At 43.6% G+C, this 15827-nt stretch overlaps 1 protein-coding gene across 2 annotated transcripts in view; it reads left to right on the top strand.

Moving 5' to 3' along the window:
- LOC144763254 (uncharacterized) overlaps positions 1-15827 on the top strand; it is a 121467-nt gene that overhangs the window by 65880 nt on the left and 39760 nt on the right. For both annotated transcript variants that reach the window (XM_078648693.1, XM_078648692.1), the window contains exon 4: positions 8174-8278. In XM_078648693.1, the coding sequence (XP_078504819.1) occupies positions 8174-8278 (105 nt within the window). The remainder of the gene's footprint in view (positions 1-8173; positions 8279-15827) is intronic.

The raw sequence follows: 15827 nt of genomic DNA, 5'->3' as shown, positions 1-15827 counted from the left end.
CTCTGGACTGGAATATCTTTTCTTTAGGATTGGATTGTTTGTTTCCATCCCAGTTCTTTTTTGGTGATGTTGAATTATTATTAAAAAATATTTTTTCAGGACTTTCAATCAGTTTTGGTTTTACTGGTATTCCACCTAAACTATCCCTACCTAGTTCCTCATAGGATTTTTCTATGATTCTGGCAATTTCAGCTGGTTGGTCTGCTATATCCGTTTCTTTTAACCTCTGGCGGATCGCCACATTTGCTGCTTCTCCCTTTATGTTGGCTAATAATATAGCCGAGACCTGCTTGAAGTCTTTCAGTAATTTCATACCAAGAGTTAAAGCGGGTTCCGGACCATATTCGTCTTGAATTTGTTTTAGCACATCTGGTATTACCGAAATGGATGGAACACCGTGCGTTTTTGTGTAAATGGAAGCAAAGACTGTACCCCAAGTGTCACAGTCCTCAATGTGTGGTGCGATTCCCATTGGAAGGCAGATAGTCAGAATCCTGTGTTTTTCTAACGGGGTGGTGTCTGGAAACACCGCCTCTATTTGGGTGATTTTCTGTGCCAACCAGAATGGTATTTGTTCCCGTTTAGCCGGTACTTTACCTAGGCAGGACTGTATGTTCTGTGGTGTAATTTTGTTTGTGTTCCCCTGGTGAGGGGTCAGCTGTGGAATTTTAATTGCTGGTTGAATTGTCGAAGTCCGCATCACATACTGGACTAATTGTCTATGTACTTTTATTAGTTGTTTTAGCTGTGTTAAAAGCTCTGCTGCAGACATCCCGTCGATGTCTGGATGTGGTGTGTATCCGGCTAGGACCGGCCACGTTGCTCCTGGTCTACCTAAAGGACCGAGCCTGGTGATGTGATTATTATGTTTTAGGGCGCCATCAAATAAGAGCAAATGCTCTTGAAATTTGAGTGGTACTTCCACCTCCTCGAAAGGAGTGTAAATATCAGGAGGTTCCTCTATCTTGTAATAGTGGAAGTACTTTGTTACAGCATTTGCTGCTGGAAAATTTATCCATGAATAGTATACCTCTGTCTGCCGATATTCGTGTGCCTCAATTACGAATATGACTGTGCCACCTCTAGGTGTCAGTCCATTTTCTATAAGTTTTAAGGTTATAGATTTTCTTTTGATGACCGGGATGAGTATTATATCCGGGTCTGCTTCCTGCATAGTAGCATCAGCTGCTGCGAGTTCAGTTGCTATTCTAACTGCCTCTCTTTCATCATCACTGTCCATTTTACCGACAGGAAGGTTATTTTGTTTGTTTGCAGATCAGGTTTCTTATGGAAACAAAGATTAGATGCACAATATTTTTGGAACGGTGTATCCTTCAACGTTGACTAAACCAAGAACCATACATAGGAGTTCCCTCCTGCGAGGTTTTGGAGGATATTACCTTTCACCCACTCCAGACGTCTTTGGAGTATAATGGGAAAAAGGGGTCTGAGTGAGAAAGCACGACTGAGTTACTCTAAATGTCTTACGTTAGTTTTATCGCCCTTTCCAAACACGTTAGGCGCCATGTAGTGTAGTTCTTATCATCCCAATAGGCTCTGCGCATTGGAATAATACCTTCAATAGTATAGGCCTAGACCAGACGTTAACTAGGTCTACTACTGTCAATATTAGACTTAAAGTTTTGGGTTTGCCAGCTTAGCTCAGAGTTCACTAGAAACTTTCTCGAATGTTCAGGAAAGAATTAACTCCCCTGATTAGACAAGAAGGGATTTAGTTTCTGACAACCATAGAACATGACAACTTTGCTCTCCCCTAATCAAGAGTGTATCTCGAGAGTCGTGTGAACAAAAGGCAATTTATTTTACTCAGTCAGTACGTGCATTCTTAGTCTCATCAGATTGTAGAGAAAAGGAAGAGACGGGCGTGTTCAATAAAAGATGTTATTTATTGATCAGTCTCTTTTCTCATACAAGAGAAATGGATCGATATTATTGCAATACTTATAGTTAAGTAAAGTGCATACATTAAAAGCAGAAGTATAAAATAATACTGTAAAAACATTGATATGGTTTCTAAGCCATATGAAGGTTTAAAATGATTAAATTAGATTACATACATATATACATTTGACTAAACGTACTCAACTGGTGTTTCTAAATACGCCTACCCCGTGTACCTGACCTAAGTCTAATGCGTGGGCGGGAATAGAAAGTTACAGTTTAAGTTAAGTTTGTTTTTGCCAAGTGACTGACTAAAGAATTCTCTGCGAGGGGTTATTCAGTTCTGTACCTGGAAGTTTAGGATGAATGAGGGATGGTATCTCTCTCTCTGGTCTCGATATTCCAGGCTGCCTGCGAGGGCTACCCGGAAGCGCCGGTGCTGGATCTCTCGGCAGGAGAAAGCAGCGCGTCTCGTTCTCAGCGCGTCAGGAAGGCGGGGCTGCGCCAGCGGGGTCTGCTCTGCTCTGGGCTTCGGCAAGTATGGCTGCTCTGTCTCGTCACCACCGCGTGTGTTTGCATAGGGCAATATCGGTAATATTTATACCTTTAAGGTGCCGAGATTGACGTAAGGATGGACATAGATACGTCAATAAGGATGTCATACGACTTGGTCGTTAGCACATTCTTTTGCTGAAGTTCTCGGTGAAATCAAAACAATGGCCGCAGGGTTTTTCCCAGGTTGTCATAGGTTTGATTTGTTATGAGAACTCCGTATGCCTTATCAGGGGCTGGAGGAATATCGCTTGTCTAATTAGATCGCAAGCGTTATGACCTAATCAGATAACACGTTCCTGTGCCGTAGTGTGGCTTTGTCAGATAACGGTATCTGCATCATGGGGGTTTGCTGCCTCATGGGCTGACTGCTAGTTAACTTGTTGGTTTGTTAACCAGAATAGGGTCAGGAATAGGGGGATCGATTCAGAACCTATAGGAATACATCACAGAGCTTTTTAATAAATGATGACCTTCAAGACTAGTTCAGCGTTTTCTGAAATTAGGTTATCTAATACCTTCTCGTTTAGGACCCAGCAGGCAATGTTCTCTTCAACAATTGCTGCTTCGGTTGTTGTATTTTTTTAAAGGTAGGGGGTAGAGATCAGTCGTGGTTGGTGCTGGGTGTGATATCTAGCTGGACAAGCAGCAGCTTTCAGCAATGTGATGTCACTTAGAAAATAGAATACAGAATGAGAATACGATTCAAGTGCCAGTGCGACAGTTGCTGCTGGTGGTTGATGGATGAGGTGCGCCAATGAAGTTTCTCTTACCTTTTACCTTAAATTGATGTTTGGCGATGATTTAACCATGTTACACTGGGTAGTGACATTGACACTTTCTTGTGTCATATAAATACCATTTGAAACTAATGGCCACATGTACAAATCATTTTTACAGTGCAAGTTCTCCAATTCTGAGTTTGTGATTCGGAATTTGTACTAGCCCATTTTAGGAATCTGTAAACTACTACTGACTTCTAATATGCGATTACTACCTCATATCGATTTTGTATTTTCAAAGGGATGTGTTGTAAGCATCCCTTCCAAATGCTGATTCAGTGTGCAATGTATCTGTTTTGGGATTGAAATCAGGTCGCAAATATTGAAAAGTGATAGAATCCCAAGTAGGTGTGTCAATCTATTTGCAAAAGGGAAAGAAGCCCCTTAGAACGCCCTCCCCTTTGTGAATTTTAAAATAAGTTTGCCGGGTAGTTTCAGGGGTCGGGGAGACCACTGGCAACTCTCAAACTGGAAAAAAAGTAAATCCTTTTTTTTGTTATTATTTTTTTTTTTTTAATTGCACTATAGTTTCTTTTTTTTTAAATCACTGATATGGTGGTCTGCTGACCATAGCACGCCACCTCCCTGTGATGTCCCCTAATCAGAGTGAGTCACAATTTGCGACCTACCTCATTTAAATTAATGCGGTAGTTCAGATTACAAGCCACTCGACATTGTAATTTTACAAACTAACTTTTTAATACCAAGACGGTTTATAAAATTCTTTACGTCGGAAATTGTGACCGGTAAATAGTACTCAGGCTCTAAGTGCAAAATGATTTGGAAACTAAAGATTAGTCTTTATGGTTGTAGGCTTTGTGTTTTAGAAAATAAAGTAAATTATTTCTCTGTTTGATATTTATATTCCTTTGGTTAATATGAGCAAGACATTTTACTAAATTTGACGTTTCTTGACCACGTCCAAGATCAACCCGACCCCAGTGATCAAAAACTGCATATGATCACCAGCAGCGGTGCGTCCATTGGGGCATGGGGGCATAGCCCCACTAAGCCTGTTGGACGCACCGGCTGCGGCTGCAGAGAGAGTGCGCAGGGGGTGGGGCTGGGGCTGGGTTACAATTACCATCAGTGTCAGTGACTCTGCTGCGCATCATAATGTCGGGCGGAAACTTGCCCGCGCATGCGCGTTAGCAGCCAAGTTGAGTGAGAGGACCGAAGGGGCCAGGGGGTGTGTCGCTGGCTGGGCCCCGTCGTTGAGAAGGCGCCAGGGCGAGTAGTGTGTGTGACCCCCTAGCCAATCCTGGCGCTTATGCAGCGCCAGGATTGGCTGGACTGGGCAGGCTCAGCACTCTTACCAGTCATGGCCAATCACTGTGACTTCAGCATATGAAGCCATTCAGTGATTGGCCATGCAATGACGTGCGCGCCGTGACGTTTCCCCGATGCAGGCCAGGCAGCAGACCGTCACTTCACTTGACTCACTCTGTTCGTCGTTGTTGGACCGTCACGTAAGTAAAGTTAGTACTCTCAGTCAGTCTCACTGTCATCATTCACTGAATCACTCATCACGTGGGGAGGGCGGTGATTGTTTGTCAGTGTGTCGCCGCGTGTAGCCGCCAGTGCCCAGGGCCTGCCTGAGTGAGGCCTACAGGCCCTGGCTAAACTTGCTGCCTACACTCCGTTTCTCCTCCTCGGCCCTTCCTCCTGTAATCATGCCCATCACCCTGGCCGGACCCGTGGACTAGATCGGGAGTGTTAAAAGCGGTAGTGTGCTGTGCAGAGTTGTACCTGTTGTTTGCCGAGACCCGAATTTGTTTTGTGCTTCATTCATTTTACATCGATCTGATTTGTGCATGGTGTTCACACAAGAGCACGCACTAAAGTCTTGTTTGTGAATTATTTTGCCCTTAAAGGGGCGGATTGCCGGTCCTGAATTAAACCTGCTGTAGAGTGTTTGTTTGAATGCACGTGGTATTACGATATGCTTTAAAACATGCAAGAGATCTAAAATGCAGTTGCGGTGCCTGTACTAAACTTCCTTCACAACTAAACTGACTTTTTATCCATCTATGAGGAGTAAATCCCTGATCGTTTTAATAGTTGGTGAAGTCCCTGCAGCTTTCGGCCAAATGCCTGGCTCCCCCTCAATGTTTACCTCATAAAACTGTGGAGTGCTATCAAAGCCAAGTCTGACGTACTGGCGACAGCACCCCTCTCTCCAATACAACCACCCTCTCCATAGTAGTTTTGAAAAGAAAAATACATTCAGCAGCTTAATTGTCCTCCACAGAACTGTAGTTTACAAGCAGATAACGTAAGCGGGGGTGCAGCTGCCCTGCGCGTGACACTGACAGGAAGCACAATATGACATTTGGGATCCCCTTGCTCTTGTCAATTGATCTTATTACATTTACTGGTTTGCTGAGCTTCCCCTGAGGTAGTTGTTCTAAGTCCGGTATGTTATTTGTAAAGTTGATGTGACTTGTGAAGCCAGCCACTTCCACACCCAGGGCAAGGCAGCTCCCCTCTCTCCGCAGTCAGACACTGCCTGCCTGGGTTTGTTCATCTTAGCTGGAGAGCTACTGAAAACTTTGCTTTTACCGTAAACAGCTCTGGGCGTTTATCACTGCAGTGCCAACGTCATAGTGGCTCACCAGCCGCCGATAGTAAGATAGTGCCTGTGTAAGACGAGACTACCAAGCAGCATAAAATCATGGCACAGGAAGCGCATAACGTGGCCTTGTCGCTCTGCGGTCTGCACTAACTGTGGCTTGTTACACAGGAAATGGTAACAGTCTCCTGCCAGTCAGTTGATTATAACAACGTGTTAGTAGTTGTCTGTGCTGTTTACATCTTTGATGAACACTTTGAGGAAGTAGGGGCGTTGAACGTGTTTCTTTGGCTCGGTGCGTTTTTTTTTAGCGTGCTTGAAAGTGAAGCTTTCAGTGCCAGATGCCGCCGTTCCTGGGGGGACCCTGCTTTTAATATTCCAGCGAGCTTTCTGGTATCTTCTCCACAGGGAAGTTCAGCTGACCGCGGTAAAACTGTAGAGTGACTGTGTTTTTCCCACGTTCATACTGTCTACCTGTGTTTTTCCTTCATTCATTCATGGCACACATTGAGGTGATTAGTCACGACCGACGAACTAGCTCTATTAATTAACCAATTCAAACGTATCTGTTCTCCAAGCTGTTATGTTAGCAAAATTTGAAATCTGTATTTTTTTGCACTTGCACTGTGAAGAATCGAAACACATTGAATGTACCCTAAGAGCCCACGCTACACCCCCGGTTTTGGTGGTGTTAATCAAGTGGAATTTGAAGGGTGTTCAGATTCTGAGCTTATTACAAAACCTCATCTTTTTAACATACATCCTGTCATTCAGGTTGTCGGAAATTAAACAGTGTGATATTGATTTATTACGTCTATTTGCTAGAAATTGCAGAGCTGTGTGTTATCGTCGCAGGGGGCGCAGGTTCGGACGACGGTGCTTTGTGGTGTATGTGCGCGCAGCACCTGTCTGTGCCCCCTATGTAGGAAGAGAGTTCCCCCTGATGCAACCTGTGCAGTTGAGCTTCCGCACTGAGGGCCCCTTGTGTAGCTGCTGGTATCTCTTTATTTTGTATGAAAGGTATGCCCTTGTTTTCAGTTTTCAGGCAAGATATTTGCCTTGTGCATTTTGCATGAATAACATTCGTTTCTCCGTTTTCTTTGTGGAGAATTTAGGAGAGAAGAATTTGACCAAACACAAATGTAGATGTGCCACTTGGCGCTCGGATCTCACACATGCGCTGTGGACTCCATTAGACTCGTTCTAAAGACGAGAGTGCTGACTTGCTTGATCACACCGCATTACCAACCTAAGGCAGCGAAGGTTGTTTGACAAGTGCCTTCAAATTTGTCTTTTGTGGAAGTTCTGTAGGTGATGGATAATCGTGACATGGGTTGTCCCTGGTTTACTGGTTTCTAGGAGTTCCAAAAGAGATTCTGGCGCTGTCTGTCTTCTGGGATTGTCCTATGAACTCTACTCCCATATGCATTGTTTTTCTACAACAGCGGCTCGGGTGGGGTTCTCATGATTGGCGAGCTTGGCAGTAAACATCACTGGTTTTGGTTACCACCTGACTTTATACATGCCTGCAATTCTGCTCAGGCAAGAGTTTTGTGCTTCCACTGACAGTGTGCATTTATTCAACTTTTTGCCTTGCGGGAAGCTTATTTGCACTACAACAGCTATGGTGTCAAGCTAATGTTCAAGGTTAATGGGTTGATATGTTTATTATGAAAAATCACGGTAGAGACAGTAGGCCCTGCATTTATTGTGAGAAGCATGCTAGTTGGTATGGGGCTCTGTCTGTGTGGCTAGCTTTTTTTGTAGGTGGCTGTGTGTGGGTGGCTCTGTGTGTGGGTGGCGCTGTGTGTGGGTGGTGCTGTGTGTGGGTGGCGCTGTGTGTGGGTGGCGCTGTGTGTGGGTGGCGCTGTGTGTGGGTGGCTCTGTGTGTGGGTGGCTCTGTGTGTGGGTGGCTCGGTGTGTGGGTGGCTCTGTGTGTGGGTGCAACCATTACACTGCTGTGCAACTTCTTCTACTCTTAGAGCTGATATTTCCATGAAAGTCTTATAGTCTGAATTCAGCACCTGAGCATAATAGGACGGAATGTATGAAGCTCTGTGGTTATACTGAATAAGCAGCTACCTATGTTATGCCATCCATTAATGTAATAACTGCACTTTCACAATTGCTTTATTAACCTTCCTGCTTTCTCAAATTTGCTTGAAAATGCACGATTTTTCTTCTTTTTCTTCAAAATCTTCTTGGGGGGGTTACCCCACAAACCCCCCTTTTGGGGTTCAGGCTCGCTCGCTTCGCGCGCTCGCTACGATGCAGTATGCAAATCACTTTCCGGCCCACCACTTTAAAATCTCACCCACCGCCCCTGATGATCACCCTCTAATTAAACTTGTTTCTTTCATTGCAGAGCATGGCGCTGACGAGACAGTTATTTCATTCAGTATCAAAGAAGAGGTTGAGGACTATCGCATGGAGCAGCCCAAAAGTGAACAAAAGATTAATGTTTCTGCTGGTGAGTAAATAATAATTTTCTGCTGTGCATAAAAAAACGAGGCGCTTGTAAACTCCAGCAGATCGTCACCAACACACTGAACATATTTTTAAACGGTGTTAGTGCACTGCAGCCTGATCATGCACTTTTCACTATTTCTTTTTACTAAAGGGGTCGGGTGTACGATTTACTGGTGGCAAAATATTGATCCAAATTTGCTGACATTTTTAGAAACTGACCTAGGTGCTAGCTGACTTGTTTTTAGAGCCTGGTATTCATTTTGTGTTTTGGTGATGCATGGGTATTGTTCATATTTATGTGGATGTCAGTGGTAAATAAGTTGTAGATGGCTATTTTTTTCTGGGGGAATGGACCTTGATGTTGAAAAGAACTAGTAACAGGAATGACCAGGAATGTTAAAGGAAGGAATCCCGTCTGTCTGAGTCATTGCGAATTAAGGACAAGCACAAGCGGAGGATGAGGTCTATGGTTGAGAGTCTTTAGAGTTTAGGGCATGTATCTTTTTGTCAACAGTGTTGAAGGCCACACAGAGGTCTAGAAGTACTAGTAGGTTTGTCTTCCCTTCATCAGTAGGATTGCGATTAACATCCCAGATTTTGTGGGATGTTTTTGTGAAACACTGTGTGGAGAAGCTGAACTTCAGTGAGTGAAGATGGTTGTTATTATCGAGGTGGCCCTGGACTTTAATAGTAGTTTTCTTACTTACTTTTGATACAGTGCAGAGGCCATTTATGGGACTGTAGTTGTTAAGTACAGTGTGGCTAAGGGAAAGTTTCTTGAGCAGTGGTGTGATGATGGCTTGGGCGAGGGCAGCTGGAACAGTTCTTTCTTTGAAGTGTTGATTTACAAGTTAAGAGTTGCCTAAGATGTCTGCTTCAGACTTTGGTGAATTAGTTATTACTAGAAGAGAAGAATGGTTGTGTAGACTTCTGTTGTTTTTGGAGGTGATTAGGAGGCTTGGTGTGAAAAAGAAAGTGACTTGTGTTTGTTTTTTTCTCAGTGTCTGTGGCCTCTTTGTTCATGGACAACTCTCCACCGGGTCAAAAAGAATTCTGATAAAAAGTAAGCATTTAAAATCACCCAACGTCTGAGGGTGATCTTCAGGTGCTACCTAGACAATGACAATGAGCATCTCAAAGGTGCATAACATTAAAGAGGTGCAACCCTACATATATTCACTCCCTAAGGCCAAGGTCTTCAAACTAGGGGGTGTGCCCCCCTGGGGGTCCGTGGCAGCATTCCGGGGGGGAGGGGGGCAGCCGCGGTCGGTAGCAGGGTGGGGGGTAGTAATGTATGGATTATGGAGTTTAACAGGTAAGTAAACATATAAATAAATAAAACGAATTTCGTAGCGTGCACTGCATCACCAAATGCGATGCAGTGCGCACTACGAAATTCGTTTTATTTATTTATATGTTTACTTACCTCTTAAACTCCATAATCCATACATTACTACCCACCACCCTGCCCCTCCCCCTACCCACGTCACCGCCCTGCAGGAACTCCTACTACCGACCGCGGCTGGACGGGGCGCAAATGCCTCTGTAAGTTAAAGAAGATGGCCTGGAAGCGCAACTGTATTTATTGTTCGCATTTCCAGGCCGTCTTCATTTTCATGAAGGTTAAAGTGCATATAAAAGTAAGGCAACTGTGATCCTAAGCCATTGGTGGCATAGACATGGCTAAAAACAGAGAATATTCTTTAAGTATTTTGTTGTTGTATTTTCAGGTTCACAGCAATTGTATTTAAAATAATGCACAAACCTTAAGTGTAAAATAAATGCAAATTAAACGAATTGGCGGGAAATGCACTTTTTCACATTATGAAACGTCAATTGGTTCATGTGATCTGTATGTGAGACCACAGAGACACAAAATTAAATCCTGGTTGGTGCAGTGCAGGATAGTGACTTTTGTATTTATAGTGTTATGAGGACACAGCATGTTAACCCCTTCGAGGCGGATGACGAGCTCAGTTCGTCATGAGTTACGCCTCTCGTACGCTCATGACGAGCTGAGCTCGTCATGCATCGCTGGTTTTTTAAAAATGCAGCGCAGCGCGGAAATATGCACCGCATGCATGCGGTTAAAGAAAGCACTGTGAATATGTAAAGCGGTATTCTAAAATTGTATTACACGCAGTACAAGATAGGATGCCACACCATCATTTTGTGTATATACGATCAGGGATACTGCAATTATGCTGTAGGGGAGCACCAACGTATATATTAAAAACTAAATTATTTGGCAAGAAAAGGCTAATTATGCCGTATAATGGGGCGCATTTTTTGCTAGTATTACTTCATTATTTTAGTAATTTTTCACATGATAGTTCTGTCTGGGCAAAGATTTCACCTCATTAGTACCAATTTAACAACCAAATACAGTAATAAGCGACAGGAAAGATTACCAGTTAACCTTTGCGAAGTGCTTTTCACTGTTTGCACACCCATCACCACGTTTTAGTAACCTTTAATCCATTTGAAGTAGAAAGAACATTTTTTAAGTTAAAATGTCGCTTATGCAGCAGGTGGTGGCTTATGCGGCAAATGCAGCAAACCCATAATTACGCATCATTCCAGTGGCCATGTATATGATGAAACATGTGCTTTCAAAGAATACATATTAGTAATAGCGAACCAGACTGGTCCTAGTTTGTTTTTATAAGTCAATTAACAAGACCCTTTCCAAAAATCAGCACCTTTTCATTGCCTCTCAGGAATAATAAAGGGCTGATTTAGATCTCGGCTGGACTACCATCGTCCTGCCACAACGGCGGTTCCAAGTACTCAGACGAGCTGATGGAATCCCGCCTGCTGTAGTGAAATGTGGCATCAACAAACTGTGGTCCGCTGCAGGGCCGGACTGGGAACCAAAACCGGCCCTGCAAAGTGCTCGGCTGCCCCCCCCCCCCCCCCCCCGGGGGGGGTTGGGGGTGCGACTGCGCTCTTTGCTAGGGCCGGTTTTCGGCCAATTTTGTTATAGGGCCGATTTTGCAGCTATGCTGCAAAAACGGCCCTGTAACAAAAACGGCCCCCAGGTGCCCAAAACCGACCCCCACCCATGCGGCCCACCGGGGGTTTGCCCGGTGCCCGCAACGGCCAGTCCGGACCTGGTCCGCTGTGCCGGCAGTCTTCTCAGCTGGCTGACAGTACTTCCTCGGGCCAGCGGGATTGTGCGGAGCTAATTTAGATATTCCTGTTGTGCTGGCGGTGTCCTGGTGCTGGAAACCTGACGGAGTGAGGCCATGGGGGTGTGACGACAGGTTTGTACTACTTATCAAGATCGCACTGCACATATATGTTGTGGATCTGTCAATATGTACATGCAGGCAATGTGTAATGCACTTTTTTTCAACATATAACATTACACAACAACAACATATACTCACACTGTTGAATGTACACCCGCAGAGTTCAGCGACAACGGGGTGACTCAGTGTTCTGGCCAAGCAGTAGCAGCACAGAGAGGACCTTTATAATGGTGTTCAAGATGGAAACTGAAGTGGGAACCTGAAAAGGGGACATCATCACGGTATATTCCAACTCAGTCTATGTTACAACTACCTTGCATTCCAGTATTAGTAGATGGACCAACTAACTCGAGTATGGATAGGTTCCAGCCACAGTTGCCTCAATGGAAAGGCACATCGTAATGGGTTTGGTGGTCTTCTTGGCGGGACTCCCTCCCACTTTTGCCTCTGATGCCTATGCGGGAGGACGATTCTGTCGGAGTCGACGGGTCTCGGGCGGTCTTTTGGCCATAGACCCGACAACATCTAGATACAGCGAGCAGAACTCGAAGTGGGCGGAGGGAAGACTGTTGAAAAAGCGTCAGCGGGACCCGATTCACCAAGATCTAAATTGGCCCTAAATCTTTTTCATCCTGATGCTTCAAGTGGTTTCAAGTGGCTCCTTAAAATTAAAGCACGTTAGACACCCTTCCTTTTACTTTCTCACAAAGGTACCTCCAGGTCCCCATTAACAATTTAAGGATGGTTGTTTTTAGCAAAAAGTATGGGAACTGTTTTGTAAAATGAAAAACACATGGGCACCTTAGTCCTCATACACCCTGCCATCTATGAACTCTGTTTACATGCAGATGTCCTTTCAGATGAGTTGAGAGGGTTGAAGGGCGGAGGCCAAAAATTTCATCTTCAGAGTCCTGATCATCTGGACTCCTGGGGCCTCTGGGTAATGACCCAGTAGAAAAAGGAAAGGAATGAAATCCATGGATAGAGTCAAAGTGATGGTCCAGAGCAGGGGACGCTATGTGGGATCTAATTTTATTTTCTATACAAATGACACATATCCTCTCCAAGGCCATCACTACCATTAGTGCAGCAGGTGCACTGGCATTAGGCGAATGGTGTGAGGGGCCACTGAACCCTAATAATGGATGTGTTACTAGCACAAAGGGACGGGGGGCTGGAAAGCCATTTTCCTTGTTAGCAATGGGGCTCAGATCACAAGCAATGGGAGAAAGTGGGGGACATATTGGTATTTTTCCTCTTTTGGCGAAACAAACGGGCAGGCAGTCTGCTTTGGGCCTAAGGCCTAGAAATACTGGCCCAGTGGAATGGGCAGAGGAGTAGATATCATTGGTTGCTTCAGTTGCAGTGGAACCAGGGTCCGGGGTGCGAGTGAGGCCCAAACTAAATCCCTATTATGGCTGTTTTACTTATTCCTTTCTCGCATTAGGGCTCAGTGCGTCCTTGCTGTGCCAGTGTTGTTTTTAGCATCAAACCAATGGCCCAAGAGAGTGGAAAATAGGAGCAGAAGTGACACCTTACACGGGGCAGAGGAGAATTCCTGCTTCTCAAGGCAGTAGCTTTCATTAGTGAAGCAGGGAAATTTGCACTAAGACCCGGGAATCTTAAGGGCCCACTGCATCGCAATTATGACTGCCTTGATTTACAATAGAGACATGGAGAGAGCATTTGGGATGAGGGCACCCATGCTGAAATGAGGTGGGCAACACATGGGAGTTTATTGTTTTTGTTAGAGGCAGACATCTGTTTCAAGATTGGAGTGATTGCCAGATGTGATGTGGAAAGAGTGAAAGAGGCAGAGGGGACAGTCTGATATTCAAGAACCCAGCAATCATTAGTGCAGTAGGCACATTTGCATTGGGACCCAAGATTGTGAGGGGCTCACAAGACCTCAATTGACAAGAGTGGTGTTTTTGTCTAGTTCAGTTTTTTTTAAATGTATTTGCTCTTTTATATGTCTTGCGTTTATTGTGGAATATGGGCTACTGAAAAAGTGCCCCTAAAATGATCTCATAAGCCTCACCCCCTGAGCTCAACCCTTCAGCTCGTGGAAGTCTTTTCATAACATTTTGGAGGGGGGCCCGACTTCATAATATTTTGGGTAGGGGGGCTCAGAGCAAAAAAAGTTTGAAGACCTCTGCCCTAAGGTAAAAAGGATGCCCCCCAAGAAATCCTCAGGTGAGCCATAAGAGAAATCCATCCTGTGCACATGTGACTGATTCAGCACTAAGAAATCTTTCTGTCAATTCTTCGGCATTCCTTTGTTCCACATTCCGTTCTCCATACCCTGTGGTGCTGCAGCTGGTTCTGCTCCTGCTGACTCTTAAGCCGATCAGCTTCACGTACTGGGCAAGGAGAAAGTGATCATGTTTCAGAAAGTGCTGTGAGCAGTGAGGTAGAATCTCTTGTCTATCAAAGATATCCCATATGACAATTAAGGTAAACGCATCAGAGTAATTGATGTAATGCTTTGATAATTATCGCTTGGTACCCATACTGAAATGTTACATGTTGGTATCCTTCTTGCGTCTGATTTTCAAGCGTGTCCCATCTCTATGTATAGAGTTTGCAATGTATTAATGTCAAGATGAACTTTTTAAAAAAGAAATTGAACTTCAACACTGGTTCAGCGTTTGCTGAAATTAATGCTGCTTTGGTTGTTATTTTAAAAGTTAGGAGAAAGTGTTGATCTTTGATGTGTTGGGTAGTTATATTGTCCCTCACTTGTTTCATATGAATAGAATCTAAAGGGAAGGACCAGATGCAAAAAGCAATTTTACAGTCGCAAATACTCCAATTTGGAGTTTGTGATTTGGAATTTGTACTAATCTCATTTTAGCAATCTATACACTTTTGCCAACTCCTAATATGAGATTGAAACCGCATACGAATTTGGTATTTGTAAGGAGTTGTTATAGGCTCCCTTTCCAAATACTGATTTATTATGCATTGAATGACCAAAACATTTAAAACGTACCTACTCCTAAGTAAGAGTGGTACCCATTCCGGAAAGGGAAGAGGATCCCTTGGGACTCCTTCCCCTTTGTCAAAGTTAAAAAAAGTTTGTTGGGCAGTTTCAGTCGTGCCAGAGACCCCTAGCAACTCGCAAGCTAACGTAAAAAAGAAAGTAGAGTGTTTTTAGACAAGCAGCATTGTTTTCCTTGAGGAAATTGATTTGCTTAAAAAGAAAATTATAATTCTTAATTGGAAAGCGATTAGAGATATGGTGTTCTGCTGACCCTAGCAGGACGAAATTCTGTGATGTCCTTTAGTCAGAGTGAGTCGCAATTTGGAACCTACCTCATTAAAATTCATAAGGTGGGTCATATTACAACCCACTCCGTACTAGAGTTTTAAGGTCCAACCTTTTAGCAGATAAGTCAGTTCATAACATTCTTTACTGGTTGCAAACTGTAACCAGTAAATAGTATATCAGGCCTACATGCATTATGGTTAGGAAACTAAAGAATAGTCTATATGGCTGAATGCTTTGTGTTTTACAAAAATATATATATATAGATATATAAATATATATATGTATATTTATATATGTGTGTGTATCTAAATATAATTTGGTTCTGAATCTGATGATCAATTTTGACTCTAATCTTCGCAATCTCTGGGTTCGATTCCCCCCCTCTCACTGATTGGTATTGTCGCCAGTCCAAAGTAACTTATGTCCTTCCACGTTTTTCCTCCATGAGTTAACATGTGTTTTGACATGGCATATGTTAGATCCTTGTTCTGGATAACAACATAAAGGATGCGAAGGCATAAATGAAAAGTTAAAGGCGTTGATAGGCACTGAACCAAATTCCCAACAGGATTGAATGGGGATGAAGAAATGTACGTACATCTTTAAAACAGTGATGAGAAGACAAGACATGGCCAGAGATAGTGCACCATAATAAGAATCTGACTGGAAACAACAAAAAGCAATCAACATAAAGGATGAGAAGGCCTAAATGAAAAGTTAAAGGCGTTGATAGGCACTGAGCCTAAAAACATGCGGCGGTTAAAACATAATTATAACATCCTGTTACCAATCGCTGGTTTCAGGTAGTTGTTAATAATGCTGCTAAGGAACTTTTGTGTGACAGCCTATTAGTGTCATTCAGACACTTTATAATGTAAGAAAGAAAAAAGTAGTTCCTTCAATATATTGATTGATTCACTCATGATTTGTGTGCTCCTTTGTTTTTGTTGTTGTTTTGTTTTCTCTTTGCTTGATTTAAGAACAATACAATTGTATGAATAAGCCGTTCCATACACAGATAT

This window comes from Lissotriton helveticus, chromosome 6, assembly GCF_964261635.1.
Source record: "Lissotriton helveticus chromosome 6, aLisHel1.1, whole genome shotgun sequence".
Classification (NCBI taxonomy): Eukaryota; Metazoa; Chordata; class Amphibia; order Caudata; family Salamandridae; genus Lissotriton; species Lissotriton helveticus.
This window is presented reverse-complemented; position numbering and strand designations above follow the sequence as displayed.